Source organism: Lissotriton helveticus, chromosome 9 (assembly GCF_964261635.1).
Source record: "Lissotriton helveticus chromosome 9, aLisHel1.1, whole genome shotgun sequence".
NCBI lineage: Eukaryota > Metazoa > Chordata > Amphibia > Caudata > Salamandridae > Lissotriton > Lissotriton helveticus.
The window spans coordinates 815,760,313-815,786,499 of record NC_136070.1 but is presented as its reverse complement, the minus strand read 5'-3'; the positions used below and the strand labels follow the sequence as shown (position 1 = coordinate 815,786,499).

At 44.3% G+C, this 26,187-nt stretch overlaps 1 protein-coding gene across 4 annotated transcripts in view; it reads right to left on the bottom strand.

Annotated features, from left to right (window-relative positions):
* MEIOSIN (meiosis initiator) overlaps window positions 1-26,187 on the bottom strand; it is a 2,162,440-nt gene that overhangs the window by 1,495,728 nt on the left and 640,525 nt on the right. For all 4 annotated transcript variants that reach the window (XM_078660969.1, XM_078660970.1, XM_078660971.1 and 1 more), the window contains exon 4: window positions 13,480-13,641. In XM_078660969.1, coding sequence (XP_078517095.1) covers window positions 13,480-13,641 — 162 coding nt within the window. The remainder of the gene's footprint in view (window positions 1-13,479; window positions 13,642-26,187) is intronic.

Sequence of the window (26,187 nt, the reverse complement as noted above, 5' to 3'; positions counted from 1 at the left end):
CGCCCTGTACAATTTGTGTTTATTTCACATTGCTGTGCGCCTAAGCCTCTTCTTTAGTTTGATATGTACTCTTGACATCAACACAGGTGACAGCGTGCCTGTCAAGAGTAAAATCTACAGACAGCTTGACCATTTCAGGGATTGCATCACGACAGCGGTCCAAAACATGCTAGTATTGGGGGCCATTATGCCTTCAGATAGCCCCTGGGCTAGTCCAGTACTCCTTGTGCCAAAACCTCACACCAAGGTTGGAAACATGGAGATGAGGTTTTGTGTGGATTACAGAGGCCTCACTGCAGTCACTAGGAATGATGTCCATCCTATTCCATCACCACCCCCTTTTGTACCGCATCCTATTCCAAGGGCAGATGAACTTACAGATACTTTGGCCTCAGCCAGGTTTCTGAATACATTTGACCTGGCTGCTGACTCCTGGCAAATCAGACTAGCTGAGGATGCCAAGCCAAAAACAACTTTGTCAACCCCTAGTGGGAATGATCAATTTATTGTAATGCCCTTTGGTCTGCAAAATGCACCTGCCACATTTCAGAGGCTGGTGAACAAAGTTCTCATAGACCTGGAACGCAATAGTGCAGCATACCTAGATGATATAGCTGTCTTTAGATACACCTGGGAGGATCACGTGGTCCACCTCATAAATGTTCTGGAGGCCATGCAAAAGGCAGGCCTCACTATCAAGCCCACCAAGTGCCAGATAGGGCAGAGCAAGGATGTGTACTTGGGCCACCTGGTAGGTGAAGGCCATGTCAAACCATTGGAGAGCAAAATCCAGACCATTGTGGATTGCTCCCACTACCCAGACTCAGGTCAGAGCCTTCTTGGGCCTGACTGGGTATTACAGAAGATTTGTCAAGGGATATGGGTCCATAGTGAGTCCCCTGAATGATCTAAGAAAATGCCAAATAAAGTGCAGTGGACACTAAGCTGTCAAAAGGCATTTGATGACCATGTGCACTGCTCCCATCCTGAAAAGTCCTGACTACTCTATAACTTTAATTGTCCAGACAGATGCACCTGAGATAGGGGTAAGGGCTGTGTTATCACAACTAAATGCAGAGGGCCAGGATCAACCAGTAAGTCAACTAGTGGATGACCATAATGAGACTGTGTTATAAGATTGTCTAAAATGACAGTAAAGATTGCCTAAAATTTGAAAGGGCCGCCAGGCGAACTCCGATGGAGGCATGAGCAAAACCTGAACTTGTAAAGTGAAGCATGTAAGGTAATATCTGCTCTGGTGAGAGAGAGAATAGGCTGAATTCTCTGCTTTTGGCACCATAAACAAAATCTCTTTCATCTGTAAGAGTTGGTCCTGTTAGTGCTGAAAGCTCTGGCCATAGAAAGTATGTCCCCGCAATCTGGAGGAATGTTCAGATGGGAAAACTCATTGTGCTCAGGAGCCATGCCGATAAGTGTAGAGATTAAGGGTTGCGATGCATGACACGACCCTAATTAATGGTTAAGAGGTAGGGAGAGATGGTAAATGATATGTGAGGTCTCTCCGAAAGTAGGAGAAGCTCTGTAAACCAGTGCTGGCAAGGCCATGTCAGGGCTATGAGAATCAATGTGCACTGCTTGATCTTTATCTTGGTGAGTACCTTGGGGATCAGGGGAATGGTTGGATTGCGTAAGCAAAGATTCTGTACCATACCATCAACAATGTATTCCTGCATTATCCCCGATGGTGATGCCAGCTTGCGAATTATCTGCATTTGGAGTTTTGTGAGTTCCCAAAAAGGTTGAGATTTGGAGTTCCCCACTGGGAGAATATGTGGTCGACCATTTCTTGATGTAGCTTTCACTCGTGGCAAGTTGATTTCAATCTGCTGAGTGTGTCCGCTATCTGGTTTTGTTTTCCTGGAACATCTACTGATCGTAGGTGAACCTCTATGCTGGATGGCCCAATTCCAAATGGTCTGTGCTTCTTGTGAAAGGAGCTGAGACCTGGTACCTCCCTGCTTGAGTAGGTAGTGCATTGTTGTTGTGTTGTCTGTTCTTATGAGGACCTGTGAATTGGTATCTTGGGGAGGAAAGCCTGCACGGCTAGACGAACTGCCTTCAGCACCAGGAGATTGATGTGAGAACTCCGATGGTCTTGTTGCCTTTCCCACTGACCTGTAGGTCTTGAAGATATGCACCCCATCCTTCCAATGAAAAATTGGTGGTTATGACCAGCAGAGATGGTTGAGGAAGAAAAGGGAGGCCTATTGAGAGGTATTTTTTCTGAGTCCACCCAGGTATGGCTTTCACCATAACAGGAGTTATGGTGATGAGATCTTCAAAGTTCCCTGTGGCCTAGTCTGCAGAATGGGACTGGCAGAATGCATGAGGACATCATCCCTAATAATGATTTGTAAAGGCGTACAGAAAGAGACTCTTTTCTCTGGATGGCTTTGGCTAATAGCATAAGCTTTAGCTGCCTTTCCACGGTGGGACAGGCTATGTTGGCTATTGTGTCCAGGTTTGCACCTAAAAAAGAGGTGGTGGCATTTTAGAGTTGTGGACTTGATTTTTTCCAGTTGAACATGTGACCCATACTTGAAGAGGGTTATACAAGACTTTGTAGATCTCTGTGCATCCTGTTGGGAATTAGCCTTGATCAGCCAGTCATTCAAATAGGGAAAGACATGGTGTTTTTGTCTCTTAGGAATGCCGCTACCGGTGCTAGACACTTTGTGAAAATCCTGGGGGACGATTTTAGACCAAAGGGTAGGACTCAAAATTGGTAGTGGCTGTCGGCTACCGAGACCCTGAGGAATTTCCTGTGGGAAGGATGGATGGAATTGTGAAAATACACATCTTGGAGACAAAGGGTTGACATAAAATCTCTGTGGTTGTGATGTAGGAGAATATCCTGTAATGTAATCATACAGAAGGATTGCTTACCAAGATAGATGTTAAGATCTCAACGGTCAAGGATAGGCCGCCATTGCTTCCATTTCTTGCGAATTAGGAAGAAATGGAATAGAAGCCTGTTTCTTGTTGCGACAAAGGGACTTTCTCAATTGCCCTTTTCAGCAACATGCTTCTTACCTCTAATTGAAGTTGCTGTAGATGCCTGGGACTAGATGAGTGTGGAGGGTTGAGAGGAGGAATCTGGATGAATTCTAGGATGTGGCGGAAATGTACAAGGTCTAGGACCCAGTGATTGGATGTTATGTCCCTGCAATGATGTAGGAATTTGGATAGCTTTCCCCAAGTCTGAGAGGTGACAGGATTGGGGAAGCGGCGCCTGGGATCACTCATTGGCGGTGATTAGCTTCTGTTCCTTAGCAGGCAGCTCTTTCTTTGGTCCATTGTACACTGCTTGAGCGGGTTGTCTTTGGGTATACTTCAGACGATACTGGTGGGAAGCCAAGTAGTAGGATGGATATCTGTATTGTTGATATCCCACCCTATATGCCAGCATACCTCGTTCCCTGTGTCCAAGAAAGGAAGCCTTTCCGAATTGCAGTGTTCAATGTGACTTTTCAGTGTCCATATAATTTATTATGGCCTGTAGGGACCCATCTACATGTCTCCAAATAAATCTTGCCCATAGTAGGGGAGGTCTAAGATCTTATTCTGTATTTCAGGACGAAAGGAAATAGCCTTAAGCCGGCCTTGTCTTCTAAGTACTGCTGAACCTGCAAGAAGGCGTAATGCAGTGGTGGAAGTATCCATGGCGCAGTCAATAATTTCTGCTTATGCCTCTCGTCCCTCCTGCAAAACCTTTTTTGCTTCTAGTTTGGCCTATTCAGGAAGTTCTTCTATGTATGTGGCGATGTCCACCCATAACTGTCTATCATATCTGCCCAGTACAGCCAGGGAATTAGCTGCTCTCACTGTCAAACCTCACAAGGATAAATATATTTTCCCAATGTTGTCTAAAAGTCTGCCCTCCTTGTCAGGAGGAGCAGAAATTGGGTTTGAGCTGCCTGAGTGATTACTGAATCCAGCTTGGGACGACCAGTTAGAAAGGCCGCAGCATCCTCTGGGGCCTTATTTTTCTTATCAAGGCATGGAAGAATTGCCCTGACTATAGCTGGTTTCTCATTACGTTTAGACCTCTCTTTTTGTTTGGAAGGCATGGAAAGCACAAATCTTTTGTTTGGCTGCTCTCTTGAATAAACTGTGAAAGCCTCCAATATGTTTTGGAGGTGAGGCTGCCGCCAAGGGAGAAGAAGACGATGGGTTTGGGACTATATAGTTATAGCATTCTGAATCGGGTTCTTGAAGTTTGCCCTCCTTTTGTTTGTCATCCAAAGAATCTGGGCTGTGAAGAAGGGTAGTTCCTGGTGTATTGGATTCTGGAAGAGGCAAAGATACGTCTTTGTAAAGGGATAGATTGTTGCAGTGGGTGTGACCTGGCAGTTGTAGATGGATGGATAGCCGTTGAAGTAGGAGGTGGAAACCTTTTCCTGTAATCCGACAGCATAGATTGCAAGTCGGAGATAAAAGAACTGGGCATACAAACTATGTCCTTGTAAAATGGTTGTTCCTGAGTAGCATAATACTGTTGATCATAGTACTGATAATACTATTCATCCTCTTCCTGGCATTTGAAATGTAAATGGGATGGACTGTTTGCCACTCAAAAGTGACTGTCCTCATCAGAATCCCCTTCCTGTTCCAAAAGGTGAGTAGGTATAAAGGGTGTCGCTTTGCTAGGAGAGGTGTGCTCCGAGGTTACCAGTTGTGATTTTCTATGTTCCAGCCTCTTTTCCTTTGTCGACGGTGTCATCGATGAGGTCATTAACGAGAGTGTCAACAGCATTAAAGATTCAGTCGTCTGTGGAGGCGTTGGCAGCAGAGCTATCGTTGACTGAGCCATCGGCTGCGGAGCCATAGTCGGCCCTGAGATTAGGAGGAGAGGCTAGCGGTGTGCGATCCATTGTGGTATTCTACTACTCCCATGAGCCCCGAGCTGACGAGCTCCTGGAGACGCACCTGCGCGCCGGAGAGGCATCAGGGCCTGTGACGGACACTTGGCGGCCTTCTCATCCACCCCAAATACTTCTCTACTGATGAGGGAAACTATCCCGAAACCCGGGCCATGTCTCGGGTCTAGAGATCTTGGGGACAACGAGTACCTTCTCGCACCAACTTTGGTGAACCACTTACAAACTTTGTTTCTACTCTTCGAACTACACGCACTTCAAATACCAGAGTGCTTAGGGGCGATCCGGAGGAGAGGCTAGCGGTGTGCGATCCATTGTGGTATTCTACTTATAGCGCCCCCATGAGCCCCGAGCTGACGAGCTCCTGGAGACGCACCTGCGCGCCAGAGAGGCATCAGGGCCTGTGACAGATACTTGGCGGCCTTCTCATCCACCCAAAATTCTTCTCTACTGATGAGGGAAACTATCCCGAAACCCGGGCCATGTCTCGGGTCTAGAGATCTTGGGGACAACGAGTACCTACTCGCACCAACTTTGGTGAACCACTTAAAAACTTTGTTTCTACTCTTCGAACTACACGCACTTCAAATACCAGAGTGCTTAGGGGCGATCCGGAGGAGAGGCTAGCGGTGTGCGATCCATTGTGGTATTCTACTTATAGCGCTCCCATGAGCCCCAAGCTGACGAGCTCCTGGAGACGCACCTGCGCGCCGGAGAGGCATCAGGGCCTGTGACGGATACTTGGCAGCCTTCTCATGCACCCCAAATACTTCTCTACTGATGAGGGAAACTATCCCGAAACCCGGGCCATGTCTCGGGTCTGGAGATCTTGGGGACAACGAGTACCTACTCGCACCAACTTTGGTGAACCACTTACAAACTTTGTTTCTACTCTTCGAACTACACGCACTTCAAATACCAGAGTGCTTAGGGGCGATCCGGAGGAGAGGCTAGCGGTGTGCGATCCATTTTGGTATTCTACTTATAGCGCTCCCATGAGCCCCGAGCTGACGAGCTCCTGGAGACGCACCTGCAAGCCGGCGAGGCATTAGGGCCTGTGACGGATACTTGGCGGCCTTCTCATCCACCCCAAATACTTCTCTACTGATGAGGGAAACTATCCCGAAACCCGGGCCATGTCTCGGGTCTAGAGATCTTGGGGACAACGAGTACCTACTCGCACCAACTTTGGTGAACCACTTTCAAACGTTGGTTCTACTCTTCGAACTACACGCACTTCAAATACCAGAGTGCTTAGGGGCGATCCGGAGGAGAGGCTAGCGGTGTGCGATCCATTGTGGTATTCTACTTATAGCGCTCCCATGAGCCCCGAGCTGACGAGCTCCTGGAGACGCACCTGCGCGCCAGAGAGGCATCAGGGCCTGTGACGGATACTTGGCGGCCTTCTCATCCACCCCAAATACTTCTCTACTGATGAGGGAAACTATCCCGAAACCCGGGCCATGTCTCGGGTCTAGAGATCTTGGGGACAACGAGTACCTACTCGCACCAACTTTGGTGAACCACTTACAAACTTTGTTTCTACTCTTCGAACTACACGCACTTCAAATACCAGAGTGCTTAGGGGCGATCCGGAGGAGAGGCTAGCGGTGTGCGATCCATTTTGGTATTCTACTTATAGCGCTCCCATGAGCCACGAGCTGACGAGCTCCTGGAGACGCACCTGCGCGCCGGAGAGGCATCAGGGCCTGTGACTGATACTTGGCGGCCTTCTCATCCACCCCAAATACTTCTCTACTGATGAGGGAAACTATCTCGAAACCCGGGCCATGTCTCGGGTCTAGAGATCTTGGGGACAACGAGTACCTACTCGCACCAACTTTGGTGAACCACTTACAAAGTTTATTTCTACTCTTCGAACTACACGCACTTCAAATACCAGAGTGCTTAGGGGCGATCCGGAGGAGAGGCTAGCGGTGTGCAATCCATTGTGGTATTCTACTTATAGCGCTCCCATGAGCCCTGAGCTGACGAGCTCCTGGAGACGCACCTGCGCGCCGGAGAGACATCAGGGCCTGTGACGGATACTTGGCGGCCTTCTCATCCACCCCAAATACTTCTCTACTGATGAGGGAAACTATCCCGAAACTCGGGCCATGTCTCGGATCTAGAGATCTTGGGGACAACGAGTACCTACTCGCACCAACTTTGGTGAACCACTTACAAACTTTGTTTCTACTCTTCGAACTACACGCACTTCAAATACCAGAGTGCTTAGGGGCGATCCGGAGGAGAGGCTAGCGGTGTGTGATCCATTGTGGTATTCTACTTATAGCGCTCCCATGAGCCCCGAGCTGACGAGCTCCTGGAGACGCACCTGCGCGCCGGAGAGGCATCAGGGCCTGTGACAGATACTTGGCGGCCTTCTCATCCACCCCAAATTCTTCTCTACTGATGAGGGAAACTATCCCGAAACCCGGGCCATGTCTCGGGTCTAGAGATCTTGGGGACAACGAGTACCTACTCGCACCAACTTTGGTGAACCACTTAAAAACTTTGTTTCTACTCTTCGAACTACACGCACTTCAAATACCAGAGTGCTTAGGGGCGATCCGGAGGAGAGGCTAGCGGTGTGCGATCCATTGTGGTATTCTACTTATAGCGCTCCCATGAGCCCCAAGCTGACGAGCTCCTGCAGACGCACCTGCGCGCCGGAGAGGCATCAGGGCCTGTGACGGATACTTGGCAGCCTTCTCATCCACCCCAAATACTTCTCTACTGATGAGGGAAACTATCCCGAAACCCGGGCCATGTCTCGGGTCTGGAGATCTTGGGGACAACGAGTACCTACTCGCACCAACTTTGGTGAACCACTTACAAACTTTGTTTCTACTCTTCGAACTACACGCACTTCAAATACCAGAGTGCTTAGGGGCGATCCGGAGGAGAGGCTAGCGGTGTGCGATCCATTTTGGTATTCTACTTATAGCGCTCCCATGAGCCCCGAGCTGACGAGCTCCTGGAGACGCACCTGCGCACCGGAGAGGCATTAGGGCCTGTGGCGGATACTTGGCGGCCTTCTCATCCACCCCAAATACTTCTCTACTGATGAGGGAAACTATCCCGAAACCCGGGCCATGTCTCGGGTCTAGAGATCTTGGGGACAACGAGTACCTACTCGCACCAACTTTGGTGAACCACTTACAAACGTTGGTTCTACTCTTCGAACTACACGCACTTCAAATACCAGAGTGCTTAGGGGCGATCCGGAGGAGAGGCTAGCGGTGTGCGATCCATTGTGGTATTCTACTTATAGCGCTCCCATGAGCCCCGAGCTGACGAGCTCCTGGAGACGCACCTGGGCGCCGGAGAGGCATCAGGGCCTGTGACGGATACTTGGCGGCCTTCTCATCCACCCCAAATACTTCTCTACTGATGAGGGAAACTATCTCGAAACCCGGGCCATGTCTCGGGTCTAGAGATCTTGGGGACAACGAGTACCTACTCGCACCAACTTTGGTGAAGCACTTACAAAGTTTATTTCTACTCTTCGAACTACACGCACTTCAAATACCAGAGTGCTTAGGGGCGATCCGCAGGAGAGGCTAGCGGTGTGCAATCCATTGTGGTATTCTACTTATAGCGCTCCCATGAGCCCTGAGCTGACGAGCTCCTGGAGACGCACCTGCGCGCCGGAGAGACATCAGGGCCTGTGACGGATACTTGGCGGCCTTCTCATCCACCCCAAATACTTCTCTACTGATGAGGGAAACTATCCCGAAACTCGGGCCATGTCTCGGGTCTAGAGATCTTGGGGACAACGAGTACCTACTCGCACCAACTTTGGTGAACCACTTACAAACTTTGTTTCTACTCTTCAAACTACACGCACTTCAAATACCAGAGTGCTTAGGGGCGATCCGGAGGAGAGGCTAGCGGTGTGCGATCCATTGTGGTATTCGGCCCTGAGATTAGTGTTGACGGAAAAGACCAAATTGGCACTGTTGATGTCGTCGACGATGATGCCATGGTGGGACGGAGGATGATGTAATCAGCAAAGAGACCGATGTCGCTATCTTCATCAACGATATTGCTGCATATTTCTTCGTCGTCGAGGCTTGCCCTCTCTGTCCTTTAAAGTTTTTGAAGAAAAGGTATGACATACCTTACAATCTTTTGCAGTGGTGATCCGGACAGAAACAGTAAATACAATCTTGGTGATGGTCTTCAGAATGTAATCTTTTCTTGCCACATAAATGACAGGGTCAGAAGAGACTTTTCTTCTCCTTGTCAGACATGGTCTTTCATCTGAGGAAAATAAACATGAAAACTTTTGCTGTGGTCAAGAAAAAAAGATTAAGGGCTAGTATCTTAAGAGACAGAGGAGACTCCCTGGCGCGACGTGCAGTAGAAAATCTGAGGCACTGAAGCTTCTCTCAGGAGTGTTGCATCCTGATTGGCTGAAAAGTAAGTTTGGTCTCTTTTTTAAAGTGACTATAACAGACTACAAAAGTAAAAGGCTTAGGGCCTTCTTCCTTTATAGATATCATTTTACTACTATTATATAGGACAGGGGACTCCCATCACGACAACAGGGAATGATTCCAGCATGTCAATCTATGAAAGTTCCTATACTGGAGTAATCTTATTGCGTTTGCCAGATTTGCAGAACATAACTCACAATATCAGCCTGTTCCATTTCTTTGAATTTGGTAGCTGTTCCCAAGTTTGGCAAGGCCTGTCTTGGAGGTCTTGTGCTCTCAGTGATTACTGTCCAGGCATGGACCAGTCTCCTTCTTGCGATCCGGTTGGAACCAAATCTTCTAAGATTTTGTAAAGCTTTGAAAACGTTTCTTGTCCAATAATCTCTGTGTTGCGTTTGCTTACACCAGTAGTGCAGTACACCAACAGATAACAGCACATACCAGCCACTGAAAGAATGGTGAGACCAAATGCTTGAATGTGCCAAAAACAAGAATAGGGAGGAAAGCTATTGAATCAGTAACAGGGAAGTGAGATAGACAAGAAAGATATCCAATCATAAGGAAGGGGCTGACCTAAAGTCCATTAACTGTAAGCAAGGCTTAATTAAACACGAGTAACAGGCAAGAAATTTACAAGACATAGAAAATGTACACAAGACAAGTGACTTCCTAAGATAGGAATCAGTCAATACAGAATCAGAAAACTTACGACAGAATGGATAACCAGAAAAGCTTGCAGATGAGATAACTAATGAAATAGCAAAGATAAATATAGTTTGTTTCAAGCGCCTATAGTGAGCCAAGAGTTCAAGGATTATCGCAAAGAACAAGAGATGGAGTGACGTTTAAAGCGGGGAATGTGCTGTCATGGTTGTTGAGAATGATTTTCAGGTGTCTTTTGAACAGCGAGATGGAGGAGAAAGCAGCTAGCAGGAGGAACCAAGCTCCAGGTCTTTGGGCACAGCTTTAAAAAGACTGATTAAAAGTGTATTACTTATTGAAGATCACAGTCAAAAGTAGAAGAGTCTCTGTACTTTGGAGGTACAGTGAACCACCCAATCATGTTTTTGCTAGGCAAGGTAGTGTGGTGTTTCAATGTGGAATCTTGTGTGAATGAAGCAGGTATCCGTAACTTCCCTCAAAGGGATCATTAACAACAACAGAGGCTGTCCAAAACCCCTGAACCAGGGACGATTGATAATATCACCTAACAAGAGGTTCAAGTACAACAATTAATTAACAATTACAAATCCATAAGAAAAGTGATTCGTAAAAAAATAAAAACTAGTTACAAAGAAATTTCTTTCCTTTAATTTATTAAACATACAAATTCAATTAAAACAAGCTCCAAGTAAAACAAACGCTCACAGAAAGTGTTGGCAAAACAAAAACAACCAATTCAGATTACCAAACACGTGGCTAACATACAGACATTACATGTACAAAAAGAACAACATAGACAAATATAATGTGTCCTTCACAAATTATGGCCACAGAGTGCGTCGACGGCGTTTCGACCGCTGGTTAACTATGCGGTCATCATCAGAACAGACAATGACTTGAGCGTTTTCAATGACAGCATAAAAGCCGATCATTCAAAATTTGGACGGCAGGTGCGATACAGTTAAAATTTATTAAATAAGTCAGATATCCTCATAGCAAAAAGTCGAGGAATAAATTAGTATTTGCAACTCAACACACTGTTGAGTGGAGTATTGCTGTATGTTGTTCTTTTTGTACATGTAATGTCTGTATGTTAGCCACGTGTTTGGTAATCTGAATTGGTTGTTTTTGTTTTGCCAACACTTTCTGTGAGCGTTTGTTTTACTTGGAGCTTGTTTTAATTGAATTTGTATGTTTAATAAATTAAAGGAAAGAAATTTCTTTGTAGTATAGAAGCTGCACTTGTCATTTGGATGCTATTGAATGTCGCGATTATATTCACACCCATGTACCATTGTCAGTCCTTGCTCTTTATATGTGCATTGATAGCGGCCGGCCTCCGGGTTGTTGGCAAGACGCTTTGTACTCCTGACAGTGCTCAATAAATGTTTTGCACCAAAAAAAAAAAAAAAAAAAAAAATTTCTTTGTAACTAGTTTGGAAATATAGGCTTCTTTTTCTTCTCCCCCCCTTTTTTTTATTTTTTTACGAATCACTTTTCTTATGGATTTGTAATTGTTAATTAATTGTTGTACCTGAACCTCTTGTTAGGTGTTATTTTCCCTCAAAGGGAAGCCATTGAATATATTTAGGTACAAATATCTTGCGGGCAAACTTTTTACTTCCTCATACCAGTCATGCAGAAGCATAAATGGAAGCTTTCAATGAAGCTAAATGTATTTTGGCATTTCTTCAAAGAATAGTATTGTTGTAGTGCAAACTACAGAGGACAAGTAACTGTAGTACATTTTTGTTTCAAATCTTTTTTATTTTCCATCAAAGAGCACACTCCACAGGGTCATGATATACACAGCGATAAGCCTACAACCCTATCAAGGGCCAACCGCGTGATTGGATGGTATGTCAGATGGCAACATATGCAAGGGGAAAGTTAGATCATACACAGCGTTGCGCCTACAACCCCTGAGGGGCTAGCCGCGTTCATATTGCAGAGTGTGGTGTCAGCTAGGCCTGTGGAGTGGCAAGGCCCAGAAGGCCTACCTGTGTGACAAACGGGCAACAGGCCCAGGTTCAACAATCAACCCAGTAGGGCCCAGGGCCCAGAAAGTAACAGAGACAGAAGAGAAGAGAGCAGGCGAAGAGAAATGAGCGAGAGAGCGGTGAAAGGACAGGAAAGCGCAAGGAAGATCGGCGTGTGCGGGGCAAGGAGGGCCTAAAGTCTAGCACGGCGTCAGCGGCATTGGGGCGTGTTGTAAGGGGGCAGCTATAGAAGCAATCTGCTCGGGTCAGGGGGGATAATAGCGTCTTCAAACAGGCGTAGCGTCCTAAGTTTGGTGGGCACATGGCGCGTACGTTCAACCGCGCAGAGGTATTTGACATGGGGCTGCCAGACAGCTTTCAAGCGGGTATCACGCACCTGCAGCCGGGCTGTGAAAAGCTCCATTGTGACAACATGCCACAGGCGCACGAACCAGGCCGCGATTGGAGGAGCTTCGGTTTTTTCCAGTGCAGGGCTATAAGCTGTTTTGCCGCTACCAGCATTTGGAGCGTCAAGATCCAATCTCTCCTGGTCAGGGCCTTCAAGGTAGCAGGCTTGACACCCAGCAAGATTGTACTCGTGGTCTCAGGCAAAGGAAACCCCAACACCCTCTTGATGTGGCTCAGGACCTCCTTCCAGAATAGAGTCAGCGAAGGGCACGTCCACCAAATATGAATGAGATCCCCTGTCGCAGAACGGCACCGCCAACACAGGGGAGAGGATGCAGGAAACATCTTATGTCGACGCTGGGGAGTATCGTAGTACATTTTTAAGGTCTTGCTTTGGTAGAGAGAATGATATCTCATACAAGCGTGAGTTAGCATGTGGCATTTTGGCAATAATATGTTTTTGAGAATTGAGATTCCTATCTAGAGTGACTGAGGGATTTGATTTTATTGCTAACATTAATTTGGCCCTTGAATCTTCATATCATCTAATCAAAATTGCTCTGGAATGCTTGTAGCTATCCTTGGTAAATAGATTGTAAGGTAAAGTTACATGTTATCGGTGTACTGGTGGCATTACACAACATATTTTCTCAAAAGCACTCAAAAACACTCCCAGGGTTTCTACCAAAAACTAAAAAGCACTGCTGCTAATGCAAAGCCATGAAGGGCACCACATTAGAGGGGAAACGCATCCTAGAGAATGCTTCTTATGTTGATTTGCTCGGATCTTTTAGAGAAGTAGGATGTTAACAACTTCAGTACAATTTCATCAAAAACTCACGTGGTCTGCACATCAGACTACACAGAAAGCCACTAGAACAATATACCTGTTTTTGGACACTTTTCTTCATTGGTTTTGGCAAGACCTCAGAAACAGGTACATTATAAGGTCTACAGATACGTAGACATAGTCACGAAAACAGTAAGATCCAGAGAACCATGCACCCTTGATTCTTCTGAAGTCTTGGTAAGAGTTTGAGACAGTTGAAAAGTGTCATTAAAATATCTTCTAGAGACACTCACCTATTTTTTGAGGATGTTTGTTCTTCCGGGGTTTCTTGCAGACACCCAGCATCCCTGCTTTCTTTATTCTAGGAGGTGTGCAAGGAGGCGATACATTAGGACCTTTGTTATAGGTTGTGGTTTCTAGCTCCATATAGTGGGCAACTTTCTTCATACACAATGCTGAATGAGATAAAGGTGAGTAAAAATGAGTAAAAAATATAAGCTTACAAAAGGTCATCAGAAAAATAATTCTGTTTGACATACCATTTACACAGTAGAGGAGATTCCCTGCCAAATCATATTCCTACAATTGAGCAAAAAAACATTAAAGAGCTCTGGAGGTATAGGTCTTGAAGTGAGAATACAAACTTCTAAAAGATCACAGTCCTACAGGCATTTTATTTTCCTCTGATTAGCCTAAGTAATGCTACAAAGGAAGTGGAGGCCACTGAACACATTCTTAAATAATATGATTTCTGGCAAAGAAATACTTAAAATATAGCCATTATTGAAAAGAAAATTGAAATGATTACATAACCTCAGGTACCTTCATCAACACTGCAATATGTTAATATGGGCTAAAATCAACTGCAATTTACTAAAGCTCCATTATCTATCTTTCATTTTGAACCTCATTACCTGCCCCATAATTCACTATGCAGCTTAACATGTGTTTTGAGACTATCACTATTTTGTTATATTTTTAGGAACAAGACAAATTAAGATTTATCATTTGATCCCTTTGTTTTTTATTGTCCAGGAAAATCCTTGCTAGATGCTCTAGAGATTCCACATTCGTCAAAAGAAAATGTCCAAAGGTTATTAAGAAATATTTAGACCTGTCATGGTTGGGCCATTTTTCAAATGCCATATTTGTTTTTGCATGCAAGAGTTTGTTAACATCAGCACACACGTTCATCCTGATGTGGCTTCTTGTAGGCCAAATCACACTTCTGCACCCTTCCAACAGCTCAGAGGTCTCCAACCTTTTAAAAAAGAGGGCCAGGTTAAATGTTTCCTCAGCTTTGGGGCCAGCAATAACAGCACAGGAAATGGTGTAACAGGACGTGATGACACATGGCCTGTGCACCTCCTCTCAAAGGACTTCGTTTTAGGGTAAGTCGGACTTGTACCTCTATTGACACTAGTCTGATTTGTACTTAAGTACACATTTAAAAATATATTTTATTTGCTGTCAATTGGTAAGTTTGGTATTCCTTAAAGCCAATCTAACAAAATGCACACCTTCCTGAGCAGATAATTTAAGACATCGCTTATCAATGCCTCGTGAATTTGAATCTTGCATGTTGCCGCCATCCTGTTTTAGTTGGATGGATAGAAGCAAGCTTTCTTCTTTAAATGTGATCATTAAAGATTATCTGCATTTCACCTTGATCGATTAGGCTCTAGCTTCTCTAATTAAAAGAAATCAGGTACTTAAGACCAAAAACCCCAGGCTATCGTAAGTCGCCATGGCTACTCAGAAATCAAGCTTACAAACTGCAACTACAAATACATACTCATTTATCCATATAGAGCTACATGAAAAATGTTGGCTCTCTCTCACTCTCACTGCCTTCTCGCTTTTTCTCAAGATGTCCTTCAACCCCTCTTGCTCTCGCCCCTCTCACCCTTTCTCTCCCACACCTTCCGCTCTTCCTTTCTCTCCATCCAACTAACTGTCTTCTGAACACCCTCTCCCTGTTTCTCACCCATTCAGTCTTCTTTTACCTGCCCTCTCTCTCCCCTGCTTTTGACTTCCATTTTTTACTTCTCTCTCATTAACAATTAACTGAAACTGCGCCTTGCTGCTAATAGCTTTCTCTTTTGGCTGTCTTCACTGTCAAACGCAAACTTTTGTTTTAACATCATAAACCCCACATATAAGTAATAAAAGAAAACAAGCATTGGCCTTACCCCACATATATGAAATAAAAGAAAACAAGCATTATCCAAACACTAATAGGGTTTACATTCCAAATATGGGCACTTCGCTACATTTTTTTCCCAGGTGGCCTTCATGTGTGTGCATAGTGATCATCTTGGAATACTTGTTTATGGCTTGAAAAAACACATTCCAGGAGGTTCACCAGTGCAATCACATACATGCACACACACAATAGCCATCTTAGAATGTTTTCCCCAAAAAATATACCAAAAATCATTCTTAGAGGGCCACCTGTCGTCCCTCATGCATGTTCACACAAAGCAGCCATTTTTTGAATAACTTTTCTTTTAAACTTTTCTTTCAATTTACCATTCCAAGATGACAGATGGCCACTCCAAAAAAGGTAAATTGAAGAAATGAAGCATGCTTGGGGATGTCTGTCAATTAGACAGAAGCAAGTGTGCCTTTAGACGTGTGCAGCTGCCTGGCTCTCTCAAAATCAATTGGCTTTGCCACTGATTTTTGGCTCTCAGATGACCCTCAAGTGAGCGCAAGGCGGCCATACGGTAATACATTAGGTTGAAAAAAAACATAATCCAGGCTATTCACCTGTGAGTCCACACATGCGCACACATCACATCCATCTTGACATGCTTTTTTCATCAAAATGTAACAAAATTATTTCAAGATGGCCACCAATGTGTCAACATACTTACAACGGCCATCTCGTAACAATTTTTGTGTTACACTTTCTCCTTAATTTACCATTCCAAGGCGACTCGAACATAGTAAATGATTAAATAAAGAATGGCGCGCAAAATTCAATAGCAAGCAGCCCTTGGCAATGTGTTGCTGTTGGCCCTTTTAAAAGTAATTTAAACAAAATAAAAAAACACCAATAAAGCAGGAGCCGAGATAGCGAGTAAAGCGATGAACTCATACAGAGTGTTATAGACTAATGAATAAATAGTTCCCTGATGTCAGCAGTGGCAGGATAGAACTCATCCAATCAAGAGGATGGTAAAGTATCTATGCTGCAGAGACATAACAAAGCAATAAATGGGAGGAAAATCAATGAATTAGCAGATATGAACTGAGACAGACAATAAAGTTATCCAATCACGAGCAAGGAGATGACCCAAAGTCCACTTAATGTGTTGTATTTTATGGTTTAATGTATTCATATGTATCTAAGGGGCATATGTAGGAAGGCGTTTGCGAATCGCAAACAGCGTTTTGGTATGTAGGTGCCACATAGCAAAATAAGGAATCGCAAAAATTGCAATTCCCTATTTTGCTCAAGCATTTAAGGAATCGCAATTTTGCGATTCCTTAAATGCTATGTAGGGGTGCCTTTTAAATTGCGATTTTGGCTTAAGGAATCGCAAAATACCACCTACTCCAAGTAGATGATATTTTGCGATTTCCTGTCAAAATGCATTTTTTTTAAAACTTCAAAGTGCCATGTGGCGCCTAGACATGCCCTTAGGGCATGTATGTGCGTCACATGTACTTACAGGCACATTCCAGGGGTGCAACAGGTGTCCTTTGGACACCCTGGCACCCTTGGAATTGCGATTCTCAAATTGCGATTTTCTCATAGAAAATCGCAATTTGAGAATGTATTCCCATTCATTCCTATGGGCCTCTTGGCTAATAGGAATGAATAGGACACTCATTCCTTAATTGCGATTCGAAATTTGCTAATCGCAATTAAGGAATTTTAGGGATTCGCAAAAAAATTGCGAATTATTAGCTACATTCCATTTTGCAATTCTTAAATAGCGATTCCTTAGAAATCGCTACTTGTGAATCGCAAAATGTAAATTACCTACATATGCCCCCAAGTCATTTACGTACAGCATATAAACAATCTTGCTAATTGTTTTCATAACACGTACAAACCTTGGTTGCGAGCGTCTCTTTACTTATCATGTGGATTTTAACCATTGTCATAACATAAACAATACAACAAATCCACCCCCCCTTCTCTCCCACCCTCCCCCCAGTACTCAGAAAAAGAAAAAAATTGCGTGGCGTAGCTTTTGTAGGGAAGTATAGCTATATCTCTCCCTTTATAGTTGTAGTGTGAGCTACTCAGTTTCAGAAAGCCAGAGGATGTGTAGGTTTTGGGACAAGTAAGTTCTCTAAATTCAGTGGATAGAAGTCCGAGAAATGGGTGCCATATTTTGTAGAACGAGGCTTAGAGATTGTGAGAGTAGCGAATATCCTTTCCATCCCTAGTGTGTGGCATAGTCTATGGAGCCAACCCACATGTGTGGGAATAGTAGCAATCTCACAATACCTAGGAATGTTCTGGAGAGCTGCACTGAGCGCCAACCCTATCTGTCTTCCTTTTAGAGATTTAAGTGGGAAAGTCAGTAGGTTAGGTAGACCTAGGACTATATAGCCCAGGAACTGGGGGATCTAAGTGTCAAAGTGTGTGTCTACTTCATCTAGGATCTGGGTCCAGTAAGTCGTGAGTATCGGAAACTCCTAGAGTAGATGTAAAAGCGTGTCTGGCGAGCAGCATCCGCGCCAACAGTCAAAGCTGTGCTCTGGATTCCCCTTGTTGAGGCGTACCGGAGTCAGATACCAGTGGGTGGCTATTTTTGTGGCCGCCTCTATAACGGATGTGTTCCGGGCTGTATGTCGAGCTCTGTAATAATCCTCCCCTCATTCGATAGAAGAAAGCTCTCTTCCGAGCTCTTTTGCCCATCTTTGTGGACTGAGTGTAGGCTGTGTAGGGGCAGGTTGGCGCAGTAGTACAAAGAGTTCAGAAATCAACAGTCTATCTGTATCTCTTGGTAAGGCTTCTGCTAATGGTGGGGAGATTGGTGGAGTATAGTTTCCAGTGGCTCACCTAGAGGTATCGAGGCCTTTAAGTTTCATTTAAGTTGTATTGGTGATGCTTTTGTGTGAAGGAGAGAATTTCTTCTTCGTCGAACATGTGACCCGCAGCACAGCATGGTGTACGGTGCCAGGCCACAAATGTTCCCAGAGGTAAGCCCAGGGTGAAGTGCCCATTCTAGAATAACGGTGTCATGGGGAGGGGAACGTGGTGAGCTCTCTTAGCCCCGCCACATCGTCCCATATCTCCACAACCGTCTTGGTAATGGGGGACCTTAGGAGACTCTGCGGCCTATCAGCTCTTTTGAGAAACAGCATCTTCCAGAGGGGGAGCCATGCGATTGCCCTATCTTTGAATAACCAATGTTTTTCAGATTCCTCTCTGTTCCACTCTGCCAGGTATCGCATCTGGGCCGCCTGGAAGTATCTCTGCAGATCTCAGACACTCAATCCTCCTTCGTCCGGTCCCAGGTTGCTCAAGCTCTTTCTCATGCAAGGTCTTGCGCCCTGCCACACAAACCTATGTAAATCACTCTGTAGTGCAGGAAGCATTCCTCTGGGAGGAGAAATCGGAATTGTCTGAAAAGTATATAAATTCTTCAGTTGTATGGACATTTTAATGGCTGCAATGCGCCCTAGAAGGGACAAGTGATGATGATTCCAACTGTTCAGCTCCTCTTTAATTTGGTGAAGTAGTGTGATGTAATTTGTGGTTTGCCGACTGAGGGGGCAAGTTGTATCCCCAAATAGGGCAGGGACCCCTGCACCCACCTTACTGGGAAGCGGTCCTTCAACGAGTAGGGATGAGTCTGTTACTATGGTCTGAGTTGGAGTCCCCTGATGGAAGGGAACACCTTTCATCAGATTTGATCCCTTGGTCCACCACCTGGTTGAGTCTCTGGCAGACTGAAGAAGAGTGATGCGATCCTCTCAACTGCCCGAGGCCTGAGCCCACTGGTCCTCCAGAGATAGCTGTAGGGGACGCATGTGCAAGCGGGCATTGGGGACTATGAATATGCAGGAAGCCATGGATCCCAGGAGAGAGGATACTTGTCTGACCGTTGGGTAGGGAGACTGTAGGAGGTGCTGGTACTTCATCCTGATCGAAGAAAATCTCTCCGCCAAAGGCGATACGCTTGCCTCCACGGTGTCTAGTGTTGATCCTAGGTAGTAAATGTTCTGAGTAGGGTTGAGAATTGATTTTTTTTAAATTGACTCTCAGGCCCAGCTTGTTCAGTCGTTTATTTATTTATTTATTTATTTGGAGTTTTATATAGCGCTTGCAAGACCCGGGGCTGTCAGAGCGCTTTACAGCATACATAAAAGTGAAAACTTAAGCAATGAAGTACAGTGAGAATCACGAGGATATTGGGTACCGAGAGTAACAAAGTCATTGTCTGGAAGCATAGAGGTGGCGGTTGAGGAGAAATTCTTTTAGTTGCCTCTTGAAGATCGTGAAAGAGGGATTCGTCCTGATGTGAGTAGGGAGAGAGTTCCAGATTTTTGGGGCATTCCCGGAGAAAGAGCAGGAGAGGGCTTTTTGTTTATGTCTTTTTGGGGGGATTAAGAGGAGTTTGAGCTTCTGAGGTTTCTTGTTTGTCCAGCTTTTGTGAGTTTGGCAGCGAGGTAATCCGGTTTGCCTGTGTGCAAGGCTTTATGTGTGAGGCAGGCAGTTTTGTAGGCGCAGCGTGCTTCGATGGGTAGCCATTTTAGGGCCTGTAGAGTAGGGGTGATGTGGTCAAATTTCCTGGTCCCTGAGACCATTCTTGCTGAGCGTTGAGGGTGGCTCTCAAGGGGGCTGTGTGTGTTCTAGCTGACCCGGTTAGAGTGGCATTACCATAGTCAAGTCTGGAAAGAACTAGAGATTGGTTTGCAGTTTTTAGGTCCTTGGGGGGTAAGAAGGGTTTGATTTTGTTGAGGAGTTTTAGGTTGTAGAGGGCGCCTTTTGCAGTGGATTTGATGTGGGAACTTATGTTGAGGCTTGGGTTTAGAGAGATCCCTAGTGATTTGACTGAGTTTGCTTCAGTGAGTTTGCAGTTTAGAGCGGTAAGGTGGTTTAGCCATTCTTGGATCTGAGCGGGTTACTCGTGATTTGAGAAGACAAGGATTTCGTTTTTTTCTTGGTTGAGTTTGAGGTGGTTGAGAGTTATACAAAAGGGGGTGGTGATGGACGGAGCATCTGAACCAATCAAACACTCACACCCAGTCAAAAGATCTGGGTTTGACCCATCACCGTTCTTTAGCCCACTCTGCCACCCCAGTTCAGACATGGCTATATGCAAATCAGTCTGACCCTGTGCCTCATGGGAACAGTCCAGCCCGAACTACCAAGCCATGCCTTCCCTGGACCGGAAACAAGCTTCCGGGGACCGGTTTCTGGCATTACAGCCGTCTTCAGCCCGGCTTGCTTGAATCCAGTGGCAAAGTGAGCAAGGGACTCACGTCTGAGCATACCCTGCCACACTTATGGCGGCCAAAAGCGGTACAAAAGGGGGTGGTGATGGACGGAGCATCTGAACCAATCAAACACTCACACCCAGTTAAAAGATCTGGGTTTGACCCATCACCGTTCTTTAGCCCACTCTGCCACCCCAGTTCAGACATGGCTATATGCAAATCAGTCTGACCCTGTGCCTCATGGGAACAGTCCAGCCCGAACTGCCAAGCCATGCCTTCCCTGGACCGGAAACAAGCTTCCGAGGACCGGTTTCTGGCATTACAGCAGGTGCATTCTATAAGCTTGGCCTCTCTGAGCATGTGCACGGGAAGAGGGAGAAAGCACATGGCAAGCACATGGCTAACTAAAATGGGTGCCAAGTACAAAATGGCTTGCAGCTCATGCTAGCTAACAGATTCCTGCAATCTTTAATACAACTATCGGCCAATCTCAAGACTCTCTTTTGCTGCTAAACTGATGGAGAACATTATGAACAAGCAAATCTCAGAATACATAGAAGCGAACTCGCTGCTTGACGAACCACAACATGGTTTCAGGAAAAACGATAGCACTGAATCCGCACTAATCATAGCCACGGAAGAAATACGTGAAGTCCTCGATGGAGGAGGGACAGCAGCGCTGGTAATGCTTGATTTTTCGGTGGCATTTGATACAGTCAGCCATGAGATTCTGGTTGACCATATCCTAGACTTAGGGATAAGAGGAATTGCAATTAACCTCTTAAAATCATTTCTAATAAATTGACATCAAAATGGGGCAATGGGGAAGTTTGTCTCTAGGCAGTTCTCCCTACCATGTGGAGACTCACAATGATCGGCACTGAGCCCTACACTTTTTAATCTTTATGTTACGCCACTGGAGTCGATGATAAAACAGGCCGGTTTTACTGTGGTCTCATATGCAGATGACACCCAAATTGTGGTGTCGCTGACAAATAGTGATAAAAGCCCTGGAGGCGCCTTCAGTTCCTGCATGAGAAAGGTGAGTGCCTGAATGAACAGAAATTGCCTGAAGCTAAATGCCTCAAAGACTGAGGTCATCATCTTTGGCAACAAACACTCCCTCTGAACACCGTATTGGTGGCCGCCGGAGTTGGATACATTACCTATACCTTCAACTAAGGTAAAAAAAACTTAGGCATTATAATAGATAGGGAACTTAAATTTAAAGAAGTCAGCAAAATTACATGAGCATCCTTTTGCGCTATAAGGCTGATTAAAAACAAAAAATACGTACCGACTGAACTTGTAAAGGAAGTAACCCTAGCAATAATTCTCACATGAATTGACTATTGTAATAGTCTTTACCTCACACTTGCAGCAGGTCTTGTTAACAGACTCCAGATTTTACAGAATGCGGCGACCTGCCTCATTTTTGAGATTCCAAAAAAAGAATCTGCAAGAGAAGTCATCTGAAGACTGAATTGGCTGCCAGTCAGACAAAAATGTAAATTCAATGCCCTTTGCTTGGCATTTAAATTATTGCATGGACTGGGACCAGACCAGTTTAAAAACAAATTGAGATGGTACACGCCAGCAAGAACTTTACGTTCAGGTCTGGCAAAGATTATGATGGTCCCTCCATCTAAGAAGGCTACATGGGGAGGCAGAAGTTTCTTTAGGACAACAGCAATGCTTTGGAATCAACTGTCTTTTGACCTAAAAACAGCACCTTTATTACTTGGTTTCAGAAAGGGCCTAAACCTGGCTATTTATACAAGCTGGATAAGAATCTCTCAGCTCTCGTCTATAGTAGTAATGTTTACCCCGCTACACCTGACTCAACTTTTCTATAGCGCCAAGACGCTCCCTGGCAGTAATACGCTTTATACGTTTTATTTACATTACATTACATTACAGAGTGTGGTTGTTGTGTTCGCATTAACTGATTGCCATTCATCTGTGTTTGCAATTTATAGAAGCATGTAAATGAATTCCTGGTGAACCCTTGTTTTGTTAATTTTCCACATTGCAAGGCACTATATATTGCGCCATTATCTCCACCAGATATTGTGCAGAACAAGGTTTAAGATGTTATCAATTTGAGAAAAGAATCTGAATTTTCCCGTTCTGCACATGCAGGACTAAAAAGTCCAACAACTGAGAAAAGCCGTATACATGAGAATTCAGTATACTGGAAAACCAAAATGAGGCAAGAGCTGCTATGCCCTGTTTTCAGAACTAACTACATATATAGGCACAAAGTAACAATTTACCAATTACTGCTGCCACGTTAGAAAAAATAACGTATGGTCCAGCTGCAGAATACTCTATGTTTGAGATACCAGATAGGAATAGAGAATTACGCAAATGCACTCATTTGGCTGTACTCAAATGTTCTACAGAAATAGACACTATCCTCTAGTCAGAACTGGATGGTACATGTAGCCTTCAAATTAGCATTTTCGTTTTTCATCATCACTACTGGAAAAAATATCAATGAATAATTCCCTAACAAGTTTCACAGTCTTTACTAAACATGGGAGGAGCTAAAAAACTACAGTTTTTAAAATATGTTTCTTTGTATTTATCATTAATTTATATAGAAAACCAAATGGTTCATTTCTACAAGAGCTAATGGTCATAACTATTCACTAAAGATCTGTATTATTAGAGGAGCACAATGAAGGGGAAAGAAATGAGTTTAAAGGTAACAAGCGCATTAATAATGTAGTTTTTCAGGGGTGAAGTGTGTTGAATGGGGGTAATTGCTTACAATGTGTAGCAGAGTTTTATGGATAAAATGAAATATGAAAATACGGCGCAACAGTAAACATGAGTAGAAAGCGTTACCTAGATTTACGTGGTAAAAGAGAAGAGCAGGCCAAAAACTCAGGCTGATGAGAAAGAGGTGAAGAGTTTGCTTGATAACAGAGTGCATGACATGGAAGGTCAGAGTTAAAGGAAAACTAACGTTTTTCAAGCTTAAAGGAATCTATGGCCTTAGCACACAGGCACACCACATGAATTCTGTGTTTTCAATAGACTGGGGAAATGTTTAGACAATGGAAGCAGGAGGATGAATTAGCTAAGAACACAAGGAATCTGGTTTTAGGAGCACAATGATAAAGTACACAAACAAATGTACATGCATTCAACCCAAATACATATGAATCAAAAAGTAGAAGAATACTTAACTAGCTAAGCATTGTTAGAACTGCAATAAAGGCTGTGTAGAGAATTAGGTTAAAGTCAAGTGTCACAAGTGATTTCATGTTTCTTAATCTTCAATGTGTACCAATAGGTAACTGCCTAGTAATTCATTGTTTGACCTTTCGTAACCAACATTGTCTAACTCTGTATAAAAAATAGCTGCCTGGGAAACAGAAAGTTGAGACCGGTTATTTACTTATGTGGACTTGCCACTCTGTCTGTCGCAACAGCAAAGAGCTGTTTTTACATTGCCAAAAGGAGTCTGTATTTTTCTTCAATCTTAAGTTACCCTGCAACAAGAGTCTCTACGAGGGTTTGTGTTGGGTTTGAGTATCATGTGCCTATAATGAAAACTAATACAGTGTTGTTATTATAAAAAATAGTTTTTCCTTAATTGAAAGATTAGATCCAAAAAGCTACACAAACTGTTTCTAAATTTATCTGTATACACTGTGTCTCGTAGGCCTTCATTACGAGTGGAGGAATTCCACCTGAAGTGATAGCTACGTATGGGATTCCACGACCTGCAATTAGTGGTTTTTCTGGCCCTGGCGTTACGGAGTACGCAAACTCTGGGCCCGATTATTCAGGGCCAGATAAACCGGACCCATCATTGCTCCTGCAGGTGCTACAAGCAGAAGCACAGTCCAGACCCAGGCCAATGCCAGGCAGACTGATTTTTCCCTTAAACACTCCCCTGTCCCACACCTCACTGGCCATCTTGGTCACACTTTCTACCTGCTCTTAGTGGAATGTGTCAGAGGATTTCTACCAAAAGCACATACAAGGACCAATTATTTCCTGTTCCATGCAGTTTTGCCCCATTCTACAAGAAAATTTGAGATTGCAAGAATTGGTGCAAGCATACCAGTCAGAATTCAAGATTCCTAACTGGCAGAATTAAAGCACCAAATGCTGCCAATCTTGTAAGAGGACATAGGTGGCATTGGTACTGAAACCGATTATGAAGCAGCATATCAACATATCTTGACCTGGGTACATTTCACTTGTCTTGAATGATTATTAGAGACAGTCAAACACGTTTGATTATTGATTCATATCATCCACAGTGCCATTAATAAAAAGATAAAAAAGGGCGAAGTTTATGACTACATGCACCAGAAAGCACTTCAAGTCACATTAGTGCAAACACCAGTTGCAGGAAATAAGTCTTTCCTCCATGGTCACCCCAGATTTTTTGCCTTTTGCTGGAGCTTTGTTTTTGTCTGCTTCTGAACTTCTGTGTACTTTACTCCTGTTTATCAGGATTAGAGTGCTTCTGCTCTACCTTAAAACTTAGTTTTATTGGCTTAGTCCTAATTGGCACTTTAAACTTGCCTGCAAGGCCCTAGTATATGGTGTACACAGTCCACCAGGGGCCTGGAAGGTAAATATCACTTGTGGACTGCAGCACCTATTGTGCCATCCACTATAGTGGAGGTACAAAAATGGCTTCAAGGCCTTTCCTATGTAGCCTGACTACTGCGATGTATAACCTGCAGTGTGACCTGTGAATGTTATCCTTTTGGACAGCTTGCCTCCACCACCTCTTCTGAATATTAAGAAATTCACCCCTATGTAGGCTTAGTAGAACACATGACAGGGTGCGCGGTATTTAAAATGGGGACATTTAGAAAATTAACAGTTCTATGTGCCTACAGTGAATAAGTGCAAAAAGCTATTTTCACTGGGTCAGGCCTACATATCCCATGTGCAAAACCAGAGTACATATTAAAAAACTAACACAGTATCTCGGGAAAGAGACCAGCTAGAACAATAATGGAGCTGCTATTTTCAAAGGTTATTAAAAATCCAATTCAATGGTAAAAGCACATTTTTATTAAATATTAAGAAAATGTAAATTTCTGAAAGTTAAATTTTTATTGCCTGGAGCTCCGGAAGTCCAATTTACATTAGCTCTCCAACAGTAGCCCAGCAGGTGAATAGCCTTGAATAGGTGTGAAAGCAGTGTGAAATGCCTCCCAGGAGCAAACAATAGGTAAACCTGAATAGGCAGAGACAAGTCCTCTGAGTTATACAGAATTTTTAGAGTGGGAGCTGTTGGCATCCTGTGACACCAATCTGTCAAATCCTGCTTCACATGTCTGTTGAGCAACATGTAACACTTGGACACACTTGAAATGGAGAGAACTGGATGCCAAAACAAGTCTTGTGTATGACTCGTCTGGTTGCTGAAGGGTCTGTTTTTGGTCCTACTAGACTTCTGTCTCTTGGATTGTTCTGGGTACAGTGCCTGCTTCAAACTGGAATTTAAGGATAATGTGTGGGAGGACACTGTTGATTTTCTATGACACTCCCAAGCACAACCACAGCCCTCAGAGCCCAAATTTAGTGTGGCCAAAAACCTTCGCGAAATT